A 22,442-nucleotide genomic window follows, 5' to 3' on the forward strand; every position below is an offset into this window, starting at 1 on the left:
ATATTGAATGGAACAGCGCAGGGAGGGACAGGCGCATGGAATTAAAATTGACAGACTGCTGTGTCAGTTTCTCTGAATGCCCTCAACAGAAGCATGGGCTATTTTTAAAGTTTTGGTCATGGATGAATTGGACATGCCTTCCAGATGGGAGACTTTGTCCCAAAAAAGAAATGGCACTTGCCCTTGTAACAATAAGCACTTTATCAATATTTATTTGAAATGTCTGCCTTTTTTCCCAATAGTTTGGAGAGGTACATACATGTAATGTATGGTACTTGTATGTTTTGCAAGAAAGGGAGTATTTAATCCATTTTACTTTGTATGTATGCAAAGTAAAGTACATGCAGTTACAAATTTCAAAGATTTGAGACGGGTTCAGTCCATACCAAATCATGAATTTACAGAGCCTCCCAACTTTTGACACAAGCAGTCAGAACATTAAACAGAAATGCTCATTTCTTCCCACTCTATGCTTTCATGACGTTATTCATTCAGAAAGTGGAAAAGACACCATCTGATGCTATTGACTTTACACAAGCTAATCATGTAGCAATAAAAGAAGACCTGAAACTGAATCCCTGATTTTATATGCATGCCTCCCCTGACATTGAAATGAGACATTAATAGTCATCAATTTGTGCTCTACTTTTCTGCATAGAAAAACAAAGAGAAGCTTCAAGAAAGCGGGAGGCAGGCAGTCAACGAGAAAGTCCCAAGAAACCACGGCAACAGAGCAACAACTCCTCATTGGTAGATCAGCAGCCTCGGCGCTCGGCCCTCATCTCAATAGACAGACTAGCTGTGCCCTGGAAAACAACAGCTCTAGATAGACAACCCAGTGAGCAACCACTGGTTTCCATAGACAGTGAAAGGTGAGTTGTCGGAAAAAGTTCATCAATTAATAGACCTATCCAAAGCCCAATGTGCAATTACATGTACATGTGCAATGGCCCATGGACAATGAAAGGTGTTTATTAACCCTAATTATCCGCTGATCCTTCAAAATCCGTCAGGAGATTCACTGAGGATTTTGCTGGATTGAGAAAGGTTGAAAACAGCCACTGTCAAAACATTGTGGTTTAAGCCCCTGGAAATTGAAGAATATGTTCACTGGTGTACTAATTAGCAAGTTAGGATTGACACTTGTAGACGTACATGTACCGGCACATGTAGATGTATGCAATCTGTTATCATTACGTTCCCTCCCATTTGCCCATGGAGCAAGCATGACTGTACGTGTACATGTACATATGCATACACAGCAAAGTACAAATTGATGTGAGCCTTCAGAAACCTTTGTGTGGTAGAATTCGGGGCAATTCCACAGCACACTATCGGTACCTTACATGTACATGTACACGTACATGCATGTATGTGTCTGGTTTGTTCCTTTGGAACCTTACGCCCTACAGCTTATAGCCTTTCAAATTGCCTCATTGACAGTAACAACCTACTGAGAATTCAGCTGAGATTTAGAAAGTTTTCAGTAGGTCACAATCTTGAAAGGGCCTGAGTTCCAACTGAAGAGGGCATTTCTTTTCTTGTCTCCCTCAGTTTTACAGTGTACAGGGTGCGCGTCCCAAGCCCATGTTCCTCGTGGTCCATTTGGTATTCATGTGTAACGAGCTTACATGGATAGTATAATCACCATGGCCTGAACTTCACCAATGGATCAACTTACTTAAAGAATCCTTGGGAAGGATAAATTTTGGTGCAAGGTGTCCTGAAATTGCACTTTGTACCGTAGGTTGTTACAAATATACTGCAGTTTACCAGCAGCGGGTGTGCACACGTGTTTGTATAAATGTACACATTTATATATGGTATTAATCAGGCATCTATTAGAAGACGTTTCTAAAACTGGTGCCCCGTTCACACATCCCGGTAGATTGCTTAATTCAATCGAGTAGAATCACTGAAGGTTCAGTTGCCTTCAGTGTGAGAATGTGTACACGTCCTCCAAGGGACTGGAATTGATTTTGTCCACTGGGAATGTAGTTCCACTGGGAAACATGTAACAGTAAGCGTCCAAATGGTTAGAAGACGGAGTAATATTGACGGAGTATTGGATGATTCTAAATACAGGCCATACAGACCTTAATGTCTGTCCACTCCTATCCCCACCTTAGGGCTTGTTGGCTGTGTAAATGATCGTAACTTGGTGCCAGGTTTACCATATTGTCCTTAATGGATAGGCAATTTGTATAGGTCTCTGTCAGGTTCATAAATACACAAACCACTTGCCCGTGTACATGTACATGGGCTCTGTGACAACCAGGACATACCGCACATGTATGTACATGCATGCACATGTACATGTGTTAATAATGTATGCATATTAGGTTAACAATACATTCTTACAAAATGACAGACTGCATTACATGGGACGATAAACCATTTCCCATTATGTGAATGGCAGCACGCTTTAATGAAAATCCTGTTTTATGCAGAAGACGTTTGCTTTCTCTTCCACAATTGTGGTGAGGTTCATAATTTCATTAATTATTTTAATGGCCTCTTATTTTTTTGGAGTGCCAATTCCACACCAGGAGTTAGTGGCCTCATTGTTCTGACGATACTCATTCCATCTAAGGAATTGCATGTACACGTACTGGCACACATGCAGAGTCCACTTTTAGGCAAGAGATGTTGTTTAAAAGACTGTCTTTGAGAAAAAGAGTACATGTACGGTACATGTACCACGTGTACCGGTACTGTGCTTGACCATAATGCAGGCACCAGGAGGCAAATCCAATCTGTTTTGTCTCGGCATGAAGAAACCGCTGAAAAATTCTGGAGGTATTCTGTAATGTCCATGTACCTGTATGTATTCTGTTGGGCCATATTACACCATGTCGACATCATTTCCACATCTTGCCATCACCTACTCTGTGTCACACTGCTCTGTCACTTGAGACTAAACAGTTTGCTCAGGCAATGGCAAGCTGTATTTTGTTACGGTAAATATACTGCCCACTAATGCAGGCCGGAAAAGTCACTTTACATGATGAAAGTGTACATGACCTGTTTTACACAACCTATTTTTTAGTGAGCATCTTTGGTCAAATGTAGGCACATTGTATGTAAGCAGAGCCCTTTGAAAATAAACTAATTTGATTTGTGGACATGCATGTCGCACCAGTTTGGTTTAAAGAGGTACATTGTACACTTACATGTCTATTGAGTCTGGATACTAGTACAGGTGCAGTATGTTCCTTTGTCCTTTCAAATGATAAAGAAGGTTAGAAACCTTGTTTCCCCTTTAAATTCAACTAGAAATGTAGGAATGCTGATTTAGTTGAATGATGATGTCGTCATTACTGTCAATTTGACCAAATTGTTTTCATCTGTGCCATCATCAACATTAACATCTCTGCTGTCACTAATTATCGTCATGATTATTATGATATCATCATTGACTGTGCCCCCTATCAGTACATGTAAATGGTACATGTACTCAGCCACAGTTTATAAAACATACATACAGCAAATTTGATGGGATGTTTAATAGCTGTCCATGCCTCCTCTGCATGAAGATGAGAAGTCCCATCAGTGTTCAGCTAGGGCAGAATTTTCTAGCATTTGTAAAGAAGAGGAAAAGAAGCCCTATGGGAACATTGAGACATGACACCAGGACCGCTTAATACCCCAACATTATCCTGTAATTATCGTTGAATTCAATAAGCCATAGTAATTTTGTTGCCAGAACATCCTTGCCTGGAGAACGTTGCAATTTTTTAAAAAGCAGTTGCGGATGGCTCCCCCTTAAATCCAGCCATTCTCAGTCAAGTCACACCTTAAATGTGTGTACATGTACGTGTACATGTAATTTCTTTTCTTTCATTCCATCAAAATCTACATGTAGTTCCTGGTTTGATTTTAGCTTTCCAATGCTGACTTTCAAGTGGATGGGACAGATTTGAAATGTCAGAGCAGGAATATGAGAAAGTGAGCGAAATCATCTTGGCCCTTTGTGCGTGTAACTGCCCCCAGGTTTTGAGCACATGTTGTTCCAGCACAGTTGGTGAACAAAGTTGGAAACAATTCCATTCTCGTGCATGAAATAAGTTTCATAAGAAAATAAGATCACCAAAGATCAAATATCTCTTTACATTTGTCTTACAAAGAGTAATGCCCAATCCCTTTAAACTGTCAGAAGCAGAACCTGAGAGATAGTTCTGAATTTTTATCTTCCAGGCGTTAGGTGTATTTTTCTGAGATTCCAACAGTGGACAGAATCACAAACGACTGTCATTGTTACCTATAATTAAAGCAATTACCACAGGTATTGAGAGCATTGACAGGAAATGAGATATCTATCTGTGGGGCTTTTGGACTGCTTAAAGTGTTGCTTCACCTCGCTTGTCCAAGTTCAGTGGCGCTTGGGCCTCATCATTGACATATCCAAGTGGCCCCGAGGTGTGGATTAAAGGATCCTTTATGCCAGTGTTCATACTTGAAGATGAAAGTGATCCACCAGACAAGTGTGTTTGTGCATCTTGAAGAGTGTCACGGACCTTCTTGTGCAATTGTATCCAAGCATAGAGGTAGAAAAAAATGTTCACTTAGAAATACCGGTAAATGCACACTCAGGTAATCTTGTTAGTTTCGGAGTGCTAACAGGAAATGTGAAATGCATGTGTTTTAAAAATTTCCAAGTTTGCAGTTTCCTTATAATCACATTTCTTGCAACAAATTTTTTTTTTGCTACTGTTTGAGAGCCTAAATCAATTCAGGTTTCATAATTTGGTTTCTGTTGTCCATATTCAGTGGCCATGGGATCACTTTATTGGTTGATTTGATGGCCTCGAGGTGTGGATTCTGTAGCCACTGACACCTCAATAAAGGTCATGCCCTGAATAAGGTGAATGGGTGATAGTGGGACACCTTACATGTACCATAGAGCTACAAACCCCATGCATGTACCATGTACAGTGTAGCTCACTATCAGCACAAGCTGTTAGGTGCTTACATGTACATGTGCATGTACATGTACCCTACATGTAGCATCTCAGCTCTCAAGGATGAAGAAAAAGTTGTGGAATGCTGTTTGCAATATTCAGTGCATTTGTGGGTACTGAACATGGTATACATGTACATGTGCATGGGTCAGTGGACTGTACTCCCACATGTACGTGTACTGAGTAAGAGTACCCTGAAATGCAATTTAAGCCTGTGTCCGAATCCAGCATAAGCTGGCTACTCTGCTAGTAAATGCCCATGGCAAAAATCAAAGCCACAGCCACAAAATATCCAATTTGGCTGAGGTGTGGATGGAGACCTCAACACCATTTGCATTTGTGCATTTGTTCCCAGTAGCCTTCGGCTCCGATTAAGGTGCTGTGGCTTTGTGTACATTCAGTTGAAATGTGGTCGAGTACACTCTGGTAGTTGGGTGCCATTTGCAATTTTTATGAATTCTTGTTACCTACACTTTGTATATTGCACCAGAAGCTCACTTTAAGAAATCTGTTGCTCTCAGTCAGTTTTTTCCTGAGAGAAGTGAAACAGTTAATGAGAAAACAGGAATGGAATTTCGGAGAAGGGAGACAATGCAAGGTACCAGTACATGTACGGTAGCCAATGCCTTGAAAAGTTTCTGAGGAGTAGTTCTTTCTTTAAATCTCTGGATGGCTGTACACACTTAGCGGTACCAGTGTATGCACCAAAACATCAAAGATATATCCAGTACATATTCATCTTGGTTATTGTCATATCTCATCTCACATGTACATGTATGTGTATGGAAAAAAGTCTTATACTGTGAAGGATTTACATGTGTACCTGTACACATGGCTCATTTTATCGATGTACCACACATAACACATCTTTATCTGAGCCGTACATGTACATGTATGTACTTAGTAACAGTAACGGTAGGTGAAGCATGATAATGGTAGCTTGTATCATGGAATAACTGCATGTACATGTATGTGTGTGTTAACCCTAACAGTCCCAAATCCTCCAACTTCAATGTGATTTTACTTACACCCTAGGGGGTTAGGGTTTTAAAAAGTACAGTATGCTACTGTATTTAGGCAAAGCATGCACAAGTACATGTACATGTATGTAGCCCATTTCATTAATGTACTGGAACATGTACGATTCATGTACTTGCATCATATCAGCAGTTCTTCAAATGTGCCCCATCGTACATGTATACATGTATTAGTTCCTTTCTCTTTTGACTGGATTTCAGTGTAATTTCATGGATGTCGAGCAGTTGAAAGAGAGGGGATTCAGGCTGCCTGCTTGAACCCTTGAGAATCAGGCTGAAGAATCTGATCAAGGAAGACCCCGGGCAGACAAAGTCATGGATCACTAACAAGCCCCGATGAGTTCTTGTACCTGGTTGTAAATTTGGTCTCATTGTGTTCTTGCTGCCACACCAAGGAAGCGTTAGATCAGCTCCATTATTATCTATGGAATTATTGTGTCATCCACATAAAGATCTCTATCATTGATATAATCAGCTATTCGCATTATTACGTGTTCACGCTTAGTTGCTAATGTTAAATTATTCTCCCCACGACACGTGCACTTACACCCAGTCCAGTTTGGACAGTACACAGATAAGACAGTGGACTTGGTTGTTGTAATGAAGCTCATTTGTTAACACGCAACTTGCAAACACACACAATATTGATGATACTGCAAATTATTAACAGTGTCAGCCTCACGAAAACATTATGGACTGTGAGGCACACAGCCAGGCTCTTGTTAAAATATACAGAGACGGGGCAATTTCAGAGCAGGTTGTCTCTGAAAGGTTTTCCTTTTCGGGGTTTATTTTCGTTCCTGTGGTAGCAACAGTTGAATGTAGAGATGGGTTTGGCTCTGTGGTTCAATCATGATATAGTCTCTGACTCTGGATAATATGTACATGCTTACCTATGGAGGAATTGTTAATCTGTGATTTGTTAAATTTACAAGTTTGGTCTGGATAGATGAATCAGGTGACATGTTCTGTTCATCAAGGTATGAAATAAGAGATAATTTCTGAAAGGTTCCAAAGACTTCATTAATCATGTTTGCATCATGTATAGATTTCCCCCCCCCCCCGATACAATGTAGAATTACTGTGTGTCATATTCTATTGCAAAATCAAGTTATAATAATGGAGTCATAAAGCATGGTTCACAAAGAAAACCACTTATCAAAATACTAATGAATCATTTCATTTGTAGGAAATCAAAACTCAAGCCAGTCCAGCTGACAGTTTGTTTTGCCATGAACACATTTTCCATTACTCTGTGACACAGCCTTGTTCCTGGAAGCACGCAGGCTGTGCACAGGCAAATAGTCACACCCCCCCGAGATTGTGATGCCCGGAGCATCTGAGTGCATGACTTCACAAGATGCACAGAATTATTTCTCGGGACTCTACACCGAGGGTGTGAGAAAAAAAAGTTGTTATTCATTACTACTATCAAGAGTGGACGTGTGCATCACTGCATGGAAGTACAGCTCTGCATGCGTCAAAGTGTACCTAACATGCCTAATGACATAATTTGCATATTGCAACTTGAACAAATTAGTTAATGTATTCCTTTTTACATTGAAATTTATGCACAAAACCTGCTCAAATGTAGATTGGAGGCCTTGTTAAGCGAACAGTTGATTTACTGTGGTGCGTTCTCTTATTCTTGTGCCAGTTCAAGTGGTGGACTGCCATATTTACAATTAGAGATCTTCATGTACATTGTACTGGTACAGAACTGTCATGATTAACTGCAAGACAAGTCTTCCTTGAGCTTTCGTAGCAACATCTAATGTATTGTATCCGGTTCGTAAGTGACTTCGTCACAAAGGCAGATGCGCCACAATTTGCAGGCTCTCATTGGACGCTGAAGTTGCACATTAATTTCCGGTTCCACGGTTCAATGTAAACGGCGATCAATGCATGTAACCCTATGTGCAGTACACTTACGAATCGTATACAGAGGTGATATACACTGTACACACAGTTTTCTTCAAATGTTTGTGAAATTCATGTACAAGTACTTGTTTCTACAAATATTTGTCATCATGTAACCAAAAGCTGTATGTCCTATTCTCAGTATTTCCTTTATAAGCAAACAAATGAACCCTTATTTTATGGCTTCCACACCATAGGAATTTGAAATTGTAAAAAAATGATGCAAGTTTACACTCTTTCTTTGGCCAAGCTACAGTACCCCTACTCATCACTGTGTCTTGTCCCCACCCCCTCTTCCCAATTATAGCCCCTAGAAGTGTTCCAGTTCGTTGTGTCAGTGTTTATAAAAGTGAACAATCTCTGGAATTATCCAAACAATTTCCAGCCTGCTTTCCTCTCCCCAGGCCTCCCCAGAGAGTCGTGGCCAAAAATCCAATTAGTTTGGTGGTGTTTTGACTCCGGCTTGGTTTTAATGGGAGTGATGCATTTGGATGCCCACTCACACTGTTTTTCTCCCAGCGAGCACCCTCATTTAGACGTCATGCACGTATCCAAACACTGCAAAGAGTGTTGTTTTTGCTTTTAAACTACAGTAGTCTGAAGATGTGCCTACCTCCAGATGTATCGAGACATTTTTATTTATATAAACTTCCAAACTTGCAAGTATATTTAAAACTAAACGTTTAAGGGGAATGAAATGGGAAACTTTTGTGGGGTCATGCTTGGTTCCAATCAGACTTGCTGTTGCATCTTTTGTGCAACTACTTACAATGTTGGGTACGTGCTGCACATGTCCATATTTGATTCAAAGGCTGCATCCGAATATGTTGTCTAGAGCTAGGTCTAGGTCTTCGCTCCATTGGAAATGCGTGGAGACGCATAGACAATAGACCTAGCCGTAGCTCTGGAAGCCCGTTTCGGACACGGCCATATTGTATCAAGATGATCTGAGAAGTCATGAATTCATGATGGACAAGTCAATTACATGTAAATGGCAAAATTGCATTTTATACGTTTGAAGGCGTCACAAACAGAACATTTGTACAGATTGTTTCCTTGGTCCCGTTGCACACCTTAAATCTGGAATTGGCTATCATAATAGAAGAAGTAAAAGAATTAAAAGGAAACTGCATTCAGGTGCATTCAGCCGCCCTACATGTAATTGTGTGTGCTGCGGTTGGACTGCAAGCCAATTATGGCCCCCCCCCGGCTGTTCACGCTGAACGTGGCTGAGCTTGTGACTCCATAATCATGCAGAGCTCATTAAGTTTCCATTTTAAAATGATTAAAGAGACGTTTTAAACACTGTGCACAGAAGTCAATGTGATTGGTCATTTAGTGTGTTAATTTTGTCATCAGGTACATGTACATGTACCTGTAGGATCTATTTTGTCCTGAAGGAACATTTCAGTACAAGGGTTAATCTTTCTTAAGGAGCACAATGTCAGGAAGAATTTGTAGATGAAACCACCCGTATGCTGCATTTTACAACTCATCAAATTAACCGCAGAAAAAGGGAAATTTAGAGTGTATAGAATACCAAATAAAACAAGACAAAGCAAAAACAAATTGTTTCGATATAGTACATGTATATGACCCACTGTCCCAAAACAGGTAAGATTTGTAACTCTTACCTGGAAAATAATAACAACATGTATGAACCATTCAAATGCCATAGCTTTCAGTGCGTATGTTTCTGCAGGCAGTAGTTTCCTTGGAGTACAATGTACTTCAAAAACACAGATCAACAGTGAGCAGAAGAATTTGTAAACATCAAAGTGATTTATGTCATCCTGGGTTTGGAAGGGTTGGTCATATTTGTCAATATTATATGTTCAAGAAACTTTTGATACAAATTTACAGAGAATTGTTTTGGATAGCATGCATCTGTTCTACACAGATCTGCATTCAGTTGTCATGAAAAGGTGCCACCATAAGGTTCCTTTTTTGTATGAGGCTACCCAAAATTGGTGGAACTGTAGTTGTAACTTGGACACAAATTTAAAAAGAAAAAAAAAGTGATCCCATTTACTTGCTTTTCGCTTGATTCTCTTTCTGGTGTTCACGTGTACATGCAAGTAATGCACCTTGATGACGTAAATGCAAGGCTCATAACTCTTGGGAAATGAGAAGATTTCTGACTGGTGACAGAAATTAAAACTTCAAGGAAATAAATCATGGGCTCCAAAGGAAATATTCTAGAAAGTGTTGAAAAATTGTTTGGATCAAATGACGCAGGATATTGTTTTCAAGATAGGCTTTGTTGTAATATTTATTCTAATGGTCAGTCTGGAAACGGTTATAAATGCTGAATTGAAATCCTCCTTTTAGTGCTTATCTGTGGTTAGTGCTTAAGTTTATAGGGTTCATAGTTACATTGTATCTCCGAGTTCCTCATGCCATTGTGTTACTTGCATTACAGTCAGTATTTAGAATACTTCTTCCGGTGTTTTTAAGGGAAAAAAGCCGAGAATGTCAGTGGGATAGCCACAAAATACGTAATTTTCCCTGCTCTGGAGGCATGGCTTATTTATTCAGGTCGGTTAAGTGCACTTAATATCTAAAGTGGATTGCAAGCTGGGTTTTGTTCCTTCTGTCGGTGGGAATGGCTCTGCCGATATGTAGGCTAATGTGGTACTTGGCGATATTGCAACACTTTGCGGTTCAGGTTGATTTGTTTGTTGAAGGAATACTGAGCAGCTGATGAATTCTATAAGGCATGTGTGCTCACGCATGCAGATATGCACACATAATATGTGCTGACAATGTAATTGTGGGGAATGTGCACCCACTGAACGATAGCACTATCTCCACATCTTGATCCCAAATTTCGGTTAAGAAATTATCGCCACAAGGTGGCATCAGCAAAGACACACATGTACATGCACATGCAGGTGTATGCACCACATTCAGTGTACATGTACCGGTATGTAAAGAAATGTGGTCAGGCCTAAGGGGACAGTTACTTTTGTTTAACTGGGACTGAGTTGTGGGGACATTTCTCTGTCCCCACAATGGTTTGGGTCTCCACACAATGGGTGTAATGTCAAGTGTTTGTCCCTCCAACTGCGGAACAAGTACGATGTGTGCACATGCAGTGGTGCATTCAGAAACGTGTGCATATTTATGGACATGTGGGTATGTGTACATGATGTTTTCCTGACAGTAGCTTTTCACTGGCTTGCAGTGTCCTTCTGGACATCTTGCCATCATCTCACTGCTGATGTCATCTGAAGTTTCTATCTCTTCTCCCACATCACTTCGTTCCATCTTTCCTCCTACCCATCAGTTCCTCCCTTCTCAGCTGTCTCTCACATGCACAGGTACCTCTGGGTCCTCCCACCTGCAGAACCCTCCCGAGATAATTGGACTAGACATCCAGACAGTGATTGTTTTGTTCCCCCAGTGATTTCAAATAAGATTAATCATGTGTGGAGACATCCCGTGCAGTTCATGTATGTTCAGCCTTCGGTGAAATGGATGGTTTTGACATGTGCATGAGTCACAGACCATGATGTCTCTCTTCTGCTTTCCCCATGTTAACCTTACTAGCGTCGCACATCATGTACATGTACACGTACCTTCATATTCGTTTTTTTTTTTTTTTTCCAAGAGCTGATGAAGACATAAACATTTTTGATGTACATGTATTGACAGATTTTTTTCCCCTTTGGGCTGGATAAGTGAATATTTCCCCAAGGCTCAGTGGGAAGTGATGTCCTGGACTGCTTTGACATTTCAGGGGAAGGCAGTGTCCGCCTTCCAATTTTACATCAGTTCCCAGTCCTGCATTGGTTTTGACAATTTCGACTAGATTCTGTGATTGAGACAATTTTGAAAGTGGCAACAAGTCTACCCGTACATGTACATGCACATATCGTACATTAAGTACATTAAAGGTTGTGTTAAATTTTGCTGACAAATATTTATTTTGTAGCATATACATTGTCAGTCTCCCTTTTTTTATTGTAATGTTTTCCAACTTTTTTCCATGTATTCAGAATTTTTTGTAATGCTTTCTTACAAACATTGCAAACTCCGAGCAAACTACTCACAATTTTCATAATATGTCCACATGCATACAGTCTATGTTTAGGGGTGAACACCCGTCCTTGCCCCTTGCCCCCTTTTTTGTTTGTCCTTTTAGCCGTCTAAGACTAATGGCTGCAGTAAACCCTGCAGGAGTCTTATTTTCATGTTTGGACAAAAATAAAACAAAGAGAATAAATGGCTTCAACAACAGCCAAAGATACAGTAACTCCTCCCACATGAAAAATTTTGACCCCCCCAGCAACAAAGTTTGTTTATTCTTTTTTCTCCCAAAGGAAACATTTCTGTTTTAGCCATGGTGCCCACCCTCAGACCCTTAAAAACATCGACCTCTTTACTGACGTAAATGCAGAAATTTTAAGTCGTTTAAAGATGAAGGGCTTTAGAGGAGAGCCCCACAATGTATAGTATTCCAGTCAAAATACAGATTTATTGCTGAGCATGTGCCATCCAGAAGCTTTTTATTTCGCATCTGCCCTAAGAAACGTGTTTACAGGAACAATATAATGGAGTGGGATTTGGCTTAATTCTGAGGGTGTTTGTGTAAAAAAATTGCTTCCAATTTTATTGTTACATGTTTACTGTACAATGTAGCTTGTCTACAGGCTCACTTCAATGACTCTGGGAAAGTTCTTTGTTTTCTGTTGATATTTTTATTTAAACATATTTTTTTGTACATGTTACTGGGGAAGATGCTTGTGTGTATAAATTACCATTTAGCATCAGAGAGCTTTTGAAAAAGAATGGCTTTGGGTTTGAATTCTGTCATATAGTCAACTCTGTGATTACCCCCAAAACAAAGTGAAACAGAGATCAATCCAATTATAATGGGTATAATGCCTCTCGAGATCCCCCGCAAAAAAAGAAGTGAAGAACGGATGAGCAGATTTTCAACAGCATTGAACTGAAATTATTCTGTTCATACCAACTGCAACATGACTCGTGTCATCATGATGACAATCTTGTTCCATATTCTGTTGGGACCCCACTGCCCAAAGTAATATGCCCAGAATTAGATAAAGAAGTACCCTTGGCAATCTCAGTGGAAATCATGCTGTGAATTATTGTACTTCTGTCCCTCTTTTCTGAAAGCATACCGGTAGGGATGCAGTCGGTGGTTGAACTGAAGCCAAACTGAATTTCTGTGGACTTTGAAAGCCCTTCCTAAGTTGCATGTACATGGATGTACTGTGTACATGTACCAGTATGCTTTAAAAATTGTATAAATCATACCAGACTCCATGGTGAGTTCTTGTATTTAGCCAAAAAAATATACTCTAGAGTGTAAAAATAAAAACTGACTTTCCTCTGGTACAATTTTCTGTCTGAAAGTTCTTTAAGCTTGACCCCTCAATCTCAAAAATCTTTAAATCCTCTCTGAAAACCAACTACATACATGTATATACATGTATTCTTTGCTTGAAGGGCTTCCGGATTCCTGCCCTATGCAAAGTGTGAGCATGTGAGTGGCAGGGCTCTATCTTCTTCAGTCCCGTCAAATCTGCCAAAAGTGCTGGATTTTGGAAGGATTCGTGGTAATTCTAAGTACAGATACTGTATGGAAGAGTCAGCCAATAAGTGAGCAGAAACGCTTCGTTCCGCAGAGACAATGATGACACCCTTACTCATCTTTGGAAATTGGCCAAATTTACAAAACTGTTTGACGGCAAAATTGCACATCTTTATAATTTCATTTTCTCGGAAAGTTCTGTTTTCAGCTTTCTTAAAGTTCTAAGCAGAGGTTGTCTTGCATAACGTCCCAATACTGCACATACATGCAAATGACAAAATTCAATGCTACTAGTTCAATGCCGTGAAATCTTCAGGTAAGGTTGAGGAGATAGAAACAGTGCCACCAGTGTAATGTTTCAATCCAGACAAGAGTTTGTTCTTTTTCAGGTGTAAGTGTATTGAATGCCTTTAAGATTGGATTGGGTTTCATACATGTACATGTATGTATGTACAGTATGTGTACATTGAAATATCCAGATTAACAATAAAGGACTCTTGAGCCTTAGTATATATCTGCACACTGCACAACCAAAATCAGATTACCTCATTCAAGATATGAGTAACTGTTTATATTTTTTGTTTAGAACTGCACTTTGATGTTCAGGGTGTTAGATTTGTTACATGTATTTATTGCCCCAGTCTTACGAATGCACTTTTGGTAAAAAAAAATTCCTCCTCAAAAAAAAAGAAAAATACCCAAAAAGAGAAGAAACAAAGAAAAATTAAAATACCAATTTCATTTACCAAGGACCTACTCTCTGCGTGAGTGCAATTTACCTCAAATTGTTCCGGGTTACATGTATGTCCATTAGGAACTTGAAATGTCCTCAACACATTAGTAAATTCCATGTAGATTCGAGAGGACAGGTTTGAAGGTTCCTAAATAAATACATGTGCATGTCAATTTTTAATACTTTTTAGCCAAAGACATTTACATGTACATGTACTTCATGCATGTAAACAACCAATTAGACAATGGGCTGTTTGCTTAGAACATACATTCAGTATTCAGTACAAATTTAAATTGTTAGAACAGCATGTACATGTACATGCTTAACTTCAAAAGAATTAAAATGAACTGTTCAAAAAAACAATTACCAACTGAAGTTGTGCAGTCTGATCATGTGGTAATTATCAAACTTAAAATTTTAATGTAGAAATGTGTCGTCGTGATCTTTTCATGAATTTATTGGACGGGTCTAAAGTGAGTGATGGTTTCTGAGCTGACTTTAAAATTCTTGCCTTTCAAGAAGAATGAAAAATCTCCTGAGATAAATTGCTTAGTGATCTTATTCAATGATATCTCTGCAGTATAGGCAATGGGTATCTCACCTGTAAGATACTTCACAATAAGTTGAGCACTGAAATGTGTCCTTTAGAGAAAAAGGGTATGAAGTTTGTGGTTTGCAAATTGGGGGCAAATCAATGGCTACTGGCAATCATTTGTCCGATCAAGACCTACCTGGGGCAGCTGGACAGCAGGTTGACCAGGGCTTGGTGTCATGTTTCATTCATTCGATCTGTCTTTCAATTGATCCCTGGCAAAGTGAACTCGGCTGGTTTTTATAACCTGCCAGCTGAAATCGAGAGCATTTCTTCCCATTTTGGATGCTGCTTTTTGTTTTGATTTTGATTAGTTTTGTTCACTTCTTAACATGCCTTTTATCCCAAAGCATAGGGCTTTTCTTGATTGCATTTGAGCAGTTTCTCTGTTGAAGGTTTTTTGAATAAGGGACTTTTTTGAAGTTTAAAAGAACATTCAGAAAGGTGTTGAATGTAATTCTCCCTTGGACACATTCTTGCAAAAGTAGAAATTGCTGAAGCTTTAACTGACCTCACTACAATGTATCATTCATAATTCATGAAGAAGAAATATTTTTACAGAAAAAGACATTTAAAATAAAGGTTAAAGGCACCACCTATTATTTCTACTTTTTGGGGGGGGATCTATTTGTTGATTACTTACAGCTAGTAATGAGGTAGACAACAGCTTGACCAATTTCCACATGTACATTACGTGAACAAGTTCCATGTACATGTACTGGTACTTGAATTTTCAAGCAAAATTTTGGAATCAGCTTCAGATCTTTGCATTCAGCAAGCAGAGACTTCCACAAAATAACATGAACACTCAACAGTATGTTGTTTGTCTGAAAGACAAGAACAGTGTTGTATATGTACATGTAATACTCGGTACATGTATGTTTAATTGTATCATCAAACTTGGTTGAAAAGTAGATTATAAATTGTTGATAATCTATCTCTCTATTCTTTTTTTCCCCTCCCTCCTATTACAGTGAGGATGAATTTGATATAGTAGCCTTGTCTTCTGCTCCGTCACAGGTAAGATCTTTTAGACAGCAGGCGCTCATTCTTCACATGATTTACCGTGGCAAGGTTATATGCACACTGACTGCAGGTGCTTCTAGACATAATGGTACTTCTTCGCATATTGAAGATTGAGTTGTACACCTTCACTGTTTTTTGGCAATGCTGTTGAAGGTATGAAAACTTACATTTTATCCTCTTGCCGTTATATTATTCATGTGGTACATGTACATGTATGCAGTATGTACGTATAAGCCCTTTTCACATTAGTCTGAACTTACGCGGGCAATTAATGACCCGGGTACTGTAGTTGTTCATACCTGGGTAGGAACTACCCCAGAGAATCGGTTTCACACTTCAAAACTTCACCCTGCAATTTAGCTTACCTACTTTCCTGTCAACCCAGGTAATTCGTAACTATGTTCACACTGCAAGAGTGGCAACCCAGAGAATCAGGTACACATGTGCATAGCTTAACCTCTGACCTCCCACAATCCAATTTTGCTCACTACAGCATAGTAGCAAAATGGTGCCTGTCATGGAATTGGAAACCCATAGTGTTGATTATACTTCTTCTGAATTTTGCCACTTTCGCCATAGACAATGAAGAAGTGTCGATGTGTCCCAATGTGTACATATGTGTACACAAGAAACTTATGCCACATATGTTCATGCTTGTTGCATGAGGTCAAGACTGGTGCCTTCCAAATAGTGTACGAGAATTTAACTCAGAAAGACAAGTTACTATCCTTCGTATGAAGTACATGTGAAAATAATGGACTGTCCGAAAACAAAACCCGGGCTGAAGAAAACCCTGCGAGTATTCACACCGCTGAAGGTAACCTGGAGAATTGCCTCAAAGCTGTTGTTAACCCCGAGATCGGTGGGTTAATCCACCTCGCAAGTAGGGTTAGAACTTACCCAGGTAAGTGGCATTTTGAGGCGGTTAACCTGGAGAATATCTAACCCTGAGAAGTGCAGTGTGAATGCTCTCAATGACCCAGGTAATCTCTGCGTTAAATTTGTCGATAACCCTTAGATAACCTGGGTAACAGTGTAGTGTGTGACCTGCCGTAGATGTAATGTACATGTACCCAGTTCGTGTATACTGGTACTTGTGCCATGCACGTGCGTATAGACTCATATACAAAACTGCATTGTTTGCAAGTACTCTAAAAAGTGCTAATTTTGAAAAATTCAAATTATCTACAGAAGAGGTTTTCAATTTCTAAATCACTTTCATGAAGGAACAAACCGTGCTGAGAGGGGCAGTAAAAGTCTGTGTATGCTTTCAAAAAGGTGTGAAAATAAGACAATTGGCCATCATTATTTTCTTGCATACTCTATGGAGGGAAGGGTCAGGTACATTGTTTGAAATGATGAAACAAAAAATGGATGACCCCTTAGACATACCGGTATTGTTATGATTGCTTGAAAGGCCTATTCATGCTTGGCACGAAACACAAATAAATTTCACTGTAGTTGTTTAATAACGTCAAGTTCACTTTGCTTTTGCATGTGCCTACGTATGAACCGACCAGCAGTGCATATGTAATTAAGTGCCCTTCACCAGACACTAGATAGATCAAAATTAAAACCTTTTGTAACACAGGAAGCCTTGGAAGTCTTGCTCAGGTGCATTGTACTTTGGGCCAGGAATTCCTAAAAAATTATGTCCTGTGTCACTGTTCAACCTGCGTTTCCATCGACCTGCCTTTCCATCACGTCCTGCATGCTGCATCAATGCTTGGCTAAGGCCAACCATTCAGTCTAGCAGGCCATTGCTGCTGTCTAATTTGTGCAGATGCATGTCAGCTTGCCAGGTGGCCGGTCTATGAGATGATATTTTTTGTCGAGTATCAGTTTTTTTTCCCTTGGAGCTGGAGTGGGATTCCAGTCTCCATTCAAATAATGCCTTCAATACCAACAGAATGTGAGTTTTTCACAAGCTCTTCTAGCAAGTTCCCTGCAGCTGCTTGCACGTTACTTGTGTGTGATCTTTTCTAGGAAACAGATTTTGCATACTTCTGAAGTTTTGCTCCTTTGGCCACATGACCATTGCTGACTTTTATTCTGTTTATTCTCTTGTCTTAAAGATGTCCTTTGCTGCTGAAAATGCATGTAGCGTCATCAATTAAAATCAGTCTTGCATTTTATTGAATGAATTTCTCTTTGAATGATCATGTAATGACGTGCTAAAGTACAGTCATCCCTGAATGTTAAATCACAATGTACATGTAAATGCAAAATAAAGGTACTGTATATTGAAAATGGTTTTGTGTTGTGAAATTCGTACACATATCGGTATGTATACATGTACAATGTACATGTCCAGGGTATGCAAGGTATGCAGCGTATATGTAGGCATTCAAATGGACAGGTGTTGTTGTGAGTTGCCTGCCAACAAGTCAGACCAATCAAATTTTCATCTTACAAAACCTGGGCTTCCACTTCAGTGGTCAGTCAGAGATGTCTGCATTGTGGATATGTACATGCCTAGTGGCTGTAGTATGAAGTACATGGACTGTACATGTACATGTAGCTGAGAAATAAAGCAGTTTTTCTTGTTGAAAAATCTGTTAAGTTATAACTTGTTTATCCTTGGTGATCAAGGAACTTTGACCAAAGGAGTACATGTATGCCTTTAATGTTTCTGAGGGTAAAGGGAAAGATTTCTCACTGCAGTGCAATAATGCAGTTGTTGGTTTTGCTAAATTTACTGTATTTTTCTGGGGGGGGGAGTTGCCATATATGTGCAATTTCACATCTGGTTGGTTTGTTTCTCAGCATTGGGTTGCAACTGCCTGAAATGTCATTTTTGGCTTAAAGTGGCATTTTACAGTCATGACAGCCAAACCTTACAGTCATTTTCAGTAAAGGTTACTGTATTGTGTTAAGTGGAAAGACAAGCAAACACATGCAAAAGGCTTGTTAAGAGCTGCAAAATGTCAAGATTGAACAGGGATATATTTGTACCTTTGATGGGAATTGTATCTATGCATTGAGCCTTTTCATAGAGGGAAGATTGTATTACTTGATGATAGGGGAACACCTCTTGAGAAAGAGGCAGACTAAGCTGGTTTGCTGAAGATGTCCCTTTTAGATACCGGTACATGTAGCATATGGGCCACTCAAAGATCTGGACAGCCAACAGCTCTCCTAAAATCTAATATTGGTGTGCATGTATTACTCTCTTGGACTTTGTGACTTTGAGCTGGAATTTTCTTTAGTTTAGGCCAAAAAAAAAACATTTCGGTCTCTGGTCAGCACACACGTCGATTTTGAACATGCGTATCAATTTTTTTTCCATTTTTTTCTCGACATTCTCAAAACTGCGCCCTCCATTTCCGCACTGCCTGAATGTTCGCGAGTAGACTGATTCCCGTCCACCAGTCAGAAGGGCAATTTGTTCAAGGAACCAGACTAATTCGTGGGTAGCTCGTATCCGGTGATAGATCCGTTACGACTGTGTAATGTTGATGTCGAACACAAACGGTAGACCGTGGGTAGATTACAAAGTTACAGCCAGCTCATCAACAACAATGGTGGTACATGTATGATATGTGACGTGCTACCACAAGCCTTTACTCGTTGATTAAATATGCCACTCATTTCCGTGTACATTGCCAGTCTTAAAAAGCCAACCATATCCCCCCCCCGAAAAAACAACCAAAACCAAAAAAAAATCGCCGCATCAATTCTGGAACTTTAGTCTGACCAGAGACCAAGGTTTTTAGGGGGAGGGGGGCCTTATAAGGTTTTTCCTTTCAAAGAGCTGTCATGCTTGGATGTTGTGATCACAAGTCTTTAAAGAAAGTTTGTTGTTATATTCCACAACATTCAATTAATAATCACTTGTTTTGTGAGAAAACTCCATAAGGATAATCTTGCTTTGGCACACCCACGTAAGGCTAATTACCGGCGGCTGGGCTACGCATCAGCAGGCTCATCCTGCCCTAATAGACAGTTAACTCGATTGCAGATCAAATTACATCCTTGTTTAACCCCACGATGGTTGAGCAAGGGGCTGAAGTCAGGCTTGCCCCAACGTTGCCTCATTATTCAGTGAGCGATTGCGCCATGGCCCAGTTTTAACAAGGTTGTATCACGAGTCCGTTGCTAGTGTAAGTTTTTTTTTTATTTTCACCTCCCCTTTCTCCACTCAGTATTTCCACAGCAGCAAGGCCGTGTTGATTTTTTATGGCGGCCGCTGTGCTGATTTCATTGCCATCGGGTGTCTGGCTAGGAGATGAATCACGCACCTCGACGGGTCCAAGTGCTGGACCTGCCTCTGGAGCAATTTGCATAAAGTGATGGGGAGATACTTGATATCAGAAGAGAAAAATTACCATAAAGTCAGAAAAGCTTGTGAATCAAACTGTGTTAGCAAAAAGAGCAAAAGTTTAAACAGGATTGGATATGGAATTTTTTTTTAAAAATTTGTTTGTTTTGAAGAATTTTTGGAAAGTTGATTATTTTGAAATACCGGTTGTATCTGTTTGCAGAATATCTGATTCCCTCTCTCCAAACATTGATGTTCGAGCAATATACTGACCCCAAGTTAATTTGTTGCTCATTGACGTTGTACTTCTCAGCATGTGAACAAAAGTCGATCTGTTTATCCTGCGTACTGGTACAGTAGGCTTACTTGTTCTTTTTCACAACATAGATACATGTACCGGTACTCAGTAAGATACATGAGAATGTGTGCCAAAGAGCTCCTTAGTTTTCATTTTTTTTTGGGGGGGGGCAACACCTTTTCCCCCTTTTTTTCTGTTCTCTAATTTGGTAACTTTAGAGACAGAAATTATCACAGCCAGTATGCCTCACTTGCAAGTTCGGGTCCCCCTTCCTTAAATACTGTTTTTGTAAATGTTAGTTCCACTGGAGACAGTGTACATGTCTCTTTCCTTATTTATCATTTTTCCCATGTCTTCTCTGTAACCACACTGGCCCACCTTGTTGTCTCACTTTAATACCACCTTAAAAAGAGCCGCGTGATCTCGGGGCCCCTAAGACACCAAGCCCTTCCTGTGTTTGTGCAGAGGAACGTCAGACAGACCCTTGTGCACTGCATGTTGGTGGATTTTTTGGCTGGTACTCCTGAGCAAGAATCCCCACAGATTAACATCTAGATTAGAATAGTTATAGCCAGTGTGTCTAATCTTTCTCTCATTTAAAGGTGATCAGCTGTCTACGTGTATTTGTACAGTATGTATTTGTGTTATTTCGTCCGAGTTTATGCCATTCTAGATACTATACCCCGAGATAGGTTCATAATCAATGCAGAGTGTGCAGTGTGTTGAAAAAGGATACAGATAACAGTCAGAATATTTATGTAATGCGTCCATTGCTCCCGGTATATCATTCCATGTGACTACACATGTACATGTATTGCATTGCATTGCAGCCACCGGCAGAGAAACCATATCAGAGAGAAACAGTCACCAGATTAAAGAGCACATTGGAGTGGGTATCTTGACTCTTGGAAACCATTTCGCATATTCAGTGTGCCTTCACAGTTATGCTGTCATGAGTTTTGGGCCAGTGCTGTGTTGTGGGCAAGGGTGGGTAAGGATGGACAAACCTCTTTTTGGAGAGCTGCGAAGCAAATGCGAGCCTATGTAATACTGGTTTCTGTCTTCTGTCTGGCCGGCCAGGTGGCCGGCCTCAAATGTTAAAATTTTTCCTTGTAGGTCCATAGGTGTTAAAATGTGCCACTGAGTGCTTGTTTGCTTCCTCTAGGAATTCCATCAGTGTGTAAATAGTCTCTTATGGCATTAATGCTTAGAAACTTATGAATTTAATGAAAACATTCTAAAAGTTGAATGTTAATGTTTGAGTTGTATTGTGTACTTACCCTGTAGTACATACAGTACATACGAGCACTCCTGTAATGTACATGTATGTATGTATAGACAGTGTTTAGACACATACAAATGTACATGTACAGTTTGTGGGAAAATTGTAAGGGATGGGGGGGTCTCCAAGTGACTGATTAGGATGTTTGTTGGTGGAGGGGTACCTGTAGGAGGAGGATCATGGGGACAAGGTACTCTACATGTATGTAGAAAGTGGATGAAATGCTTGATAAGGTGGGCGTAATGGTTGGGCTGGATAAGTTAGATGATGGGACAGCCAGAGTAAGAAGTGAAGGGACTAATTGGCAGGGGTGGAGTAAGAAGTGGAATGAATGATGGGGAGGGGGCAAAGTAGGAGATGGATAGGATGATAGGGAGGGGGTGGAGTAGAAAATGGATATGATAATGGGGAGGGGGAGGAGTAAGAGATGGATGGGATGATGGGAGAGGGGCCGGAGTAGGAGATGGATAGGATGATGGGAGGGGGCAAAGTAGGAGATGGATAGGATGATGGGGAGGGGGTGGAGTAGGAGATGGAGGGGATATGGGGAGGGGGTGGAGTAAGAGATGGATAGGATGATGGGGAGGGGGCGGAGTAAGAGATGGATAGGATGATGGGGAGGGGGCGGAGTAAGAGATGGATAGGATGATGGGGAGGGGGCGGAGTAGGAGATGGATAGGATGATGGGAGGGGGGCAAAGTAGGAGATGGATAGGATGATGGGGATGGGGGTGGAGTAGGAGATGGAGGGGATGATGGGGAGGGGGTGGAGT

The 22,442-nt window shown here is 40.2% G+C and overlaps 1 protein-coding gene across 1 annotated transcript in view; it reads left to right on the plus strand.

The window, feature by feature from the left end:
* The window catches only part of LOC110981212 (protein FAM219A-like), a 48,234-nt gene that overhangs the window by 17,458 nt on the left and 8,334 nt on the right, over nucleotides 1–22,442 (plus strand). The window contains exons 3-4 of the mRNA XM_022238581.2: nucleotides 659–872; nucleotides 15,778–15,823. Of these exons, the coding sequence (XP_022094273.1) occupies nucleotides 659–872; nucleotides 15,778–15,823 (260 nt within the window). The remainder of the gene's footprint in view (nucleotides 1–658; nucleotides 873–15,777; nucleotides 15,824–22,442) is intronic.

Source organism: Acanthaster planci, linkage group LG05, assembly GCF_054643075.1.
Source record: "Acanthaster planci isolate LZ-2023a linkage group LG05, COTS_SCS, whole genome shotgun sequence".
NCBI lineage: Eukaryota > Metazoa > Echinodermata > Asteroidea > Valvatida > Acanthasteridae > Acanthaster > Acanthaster planci.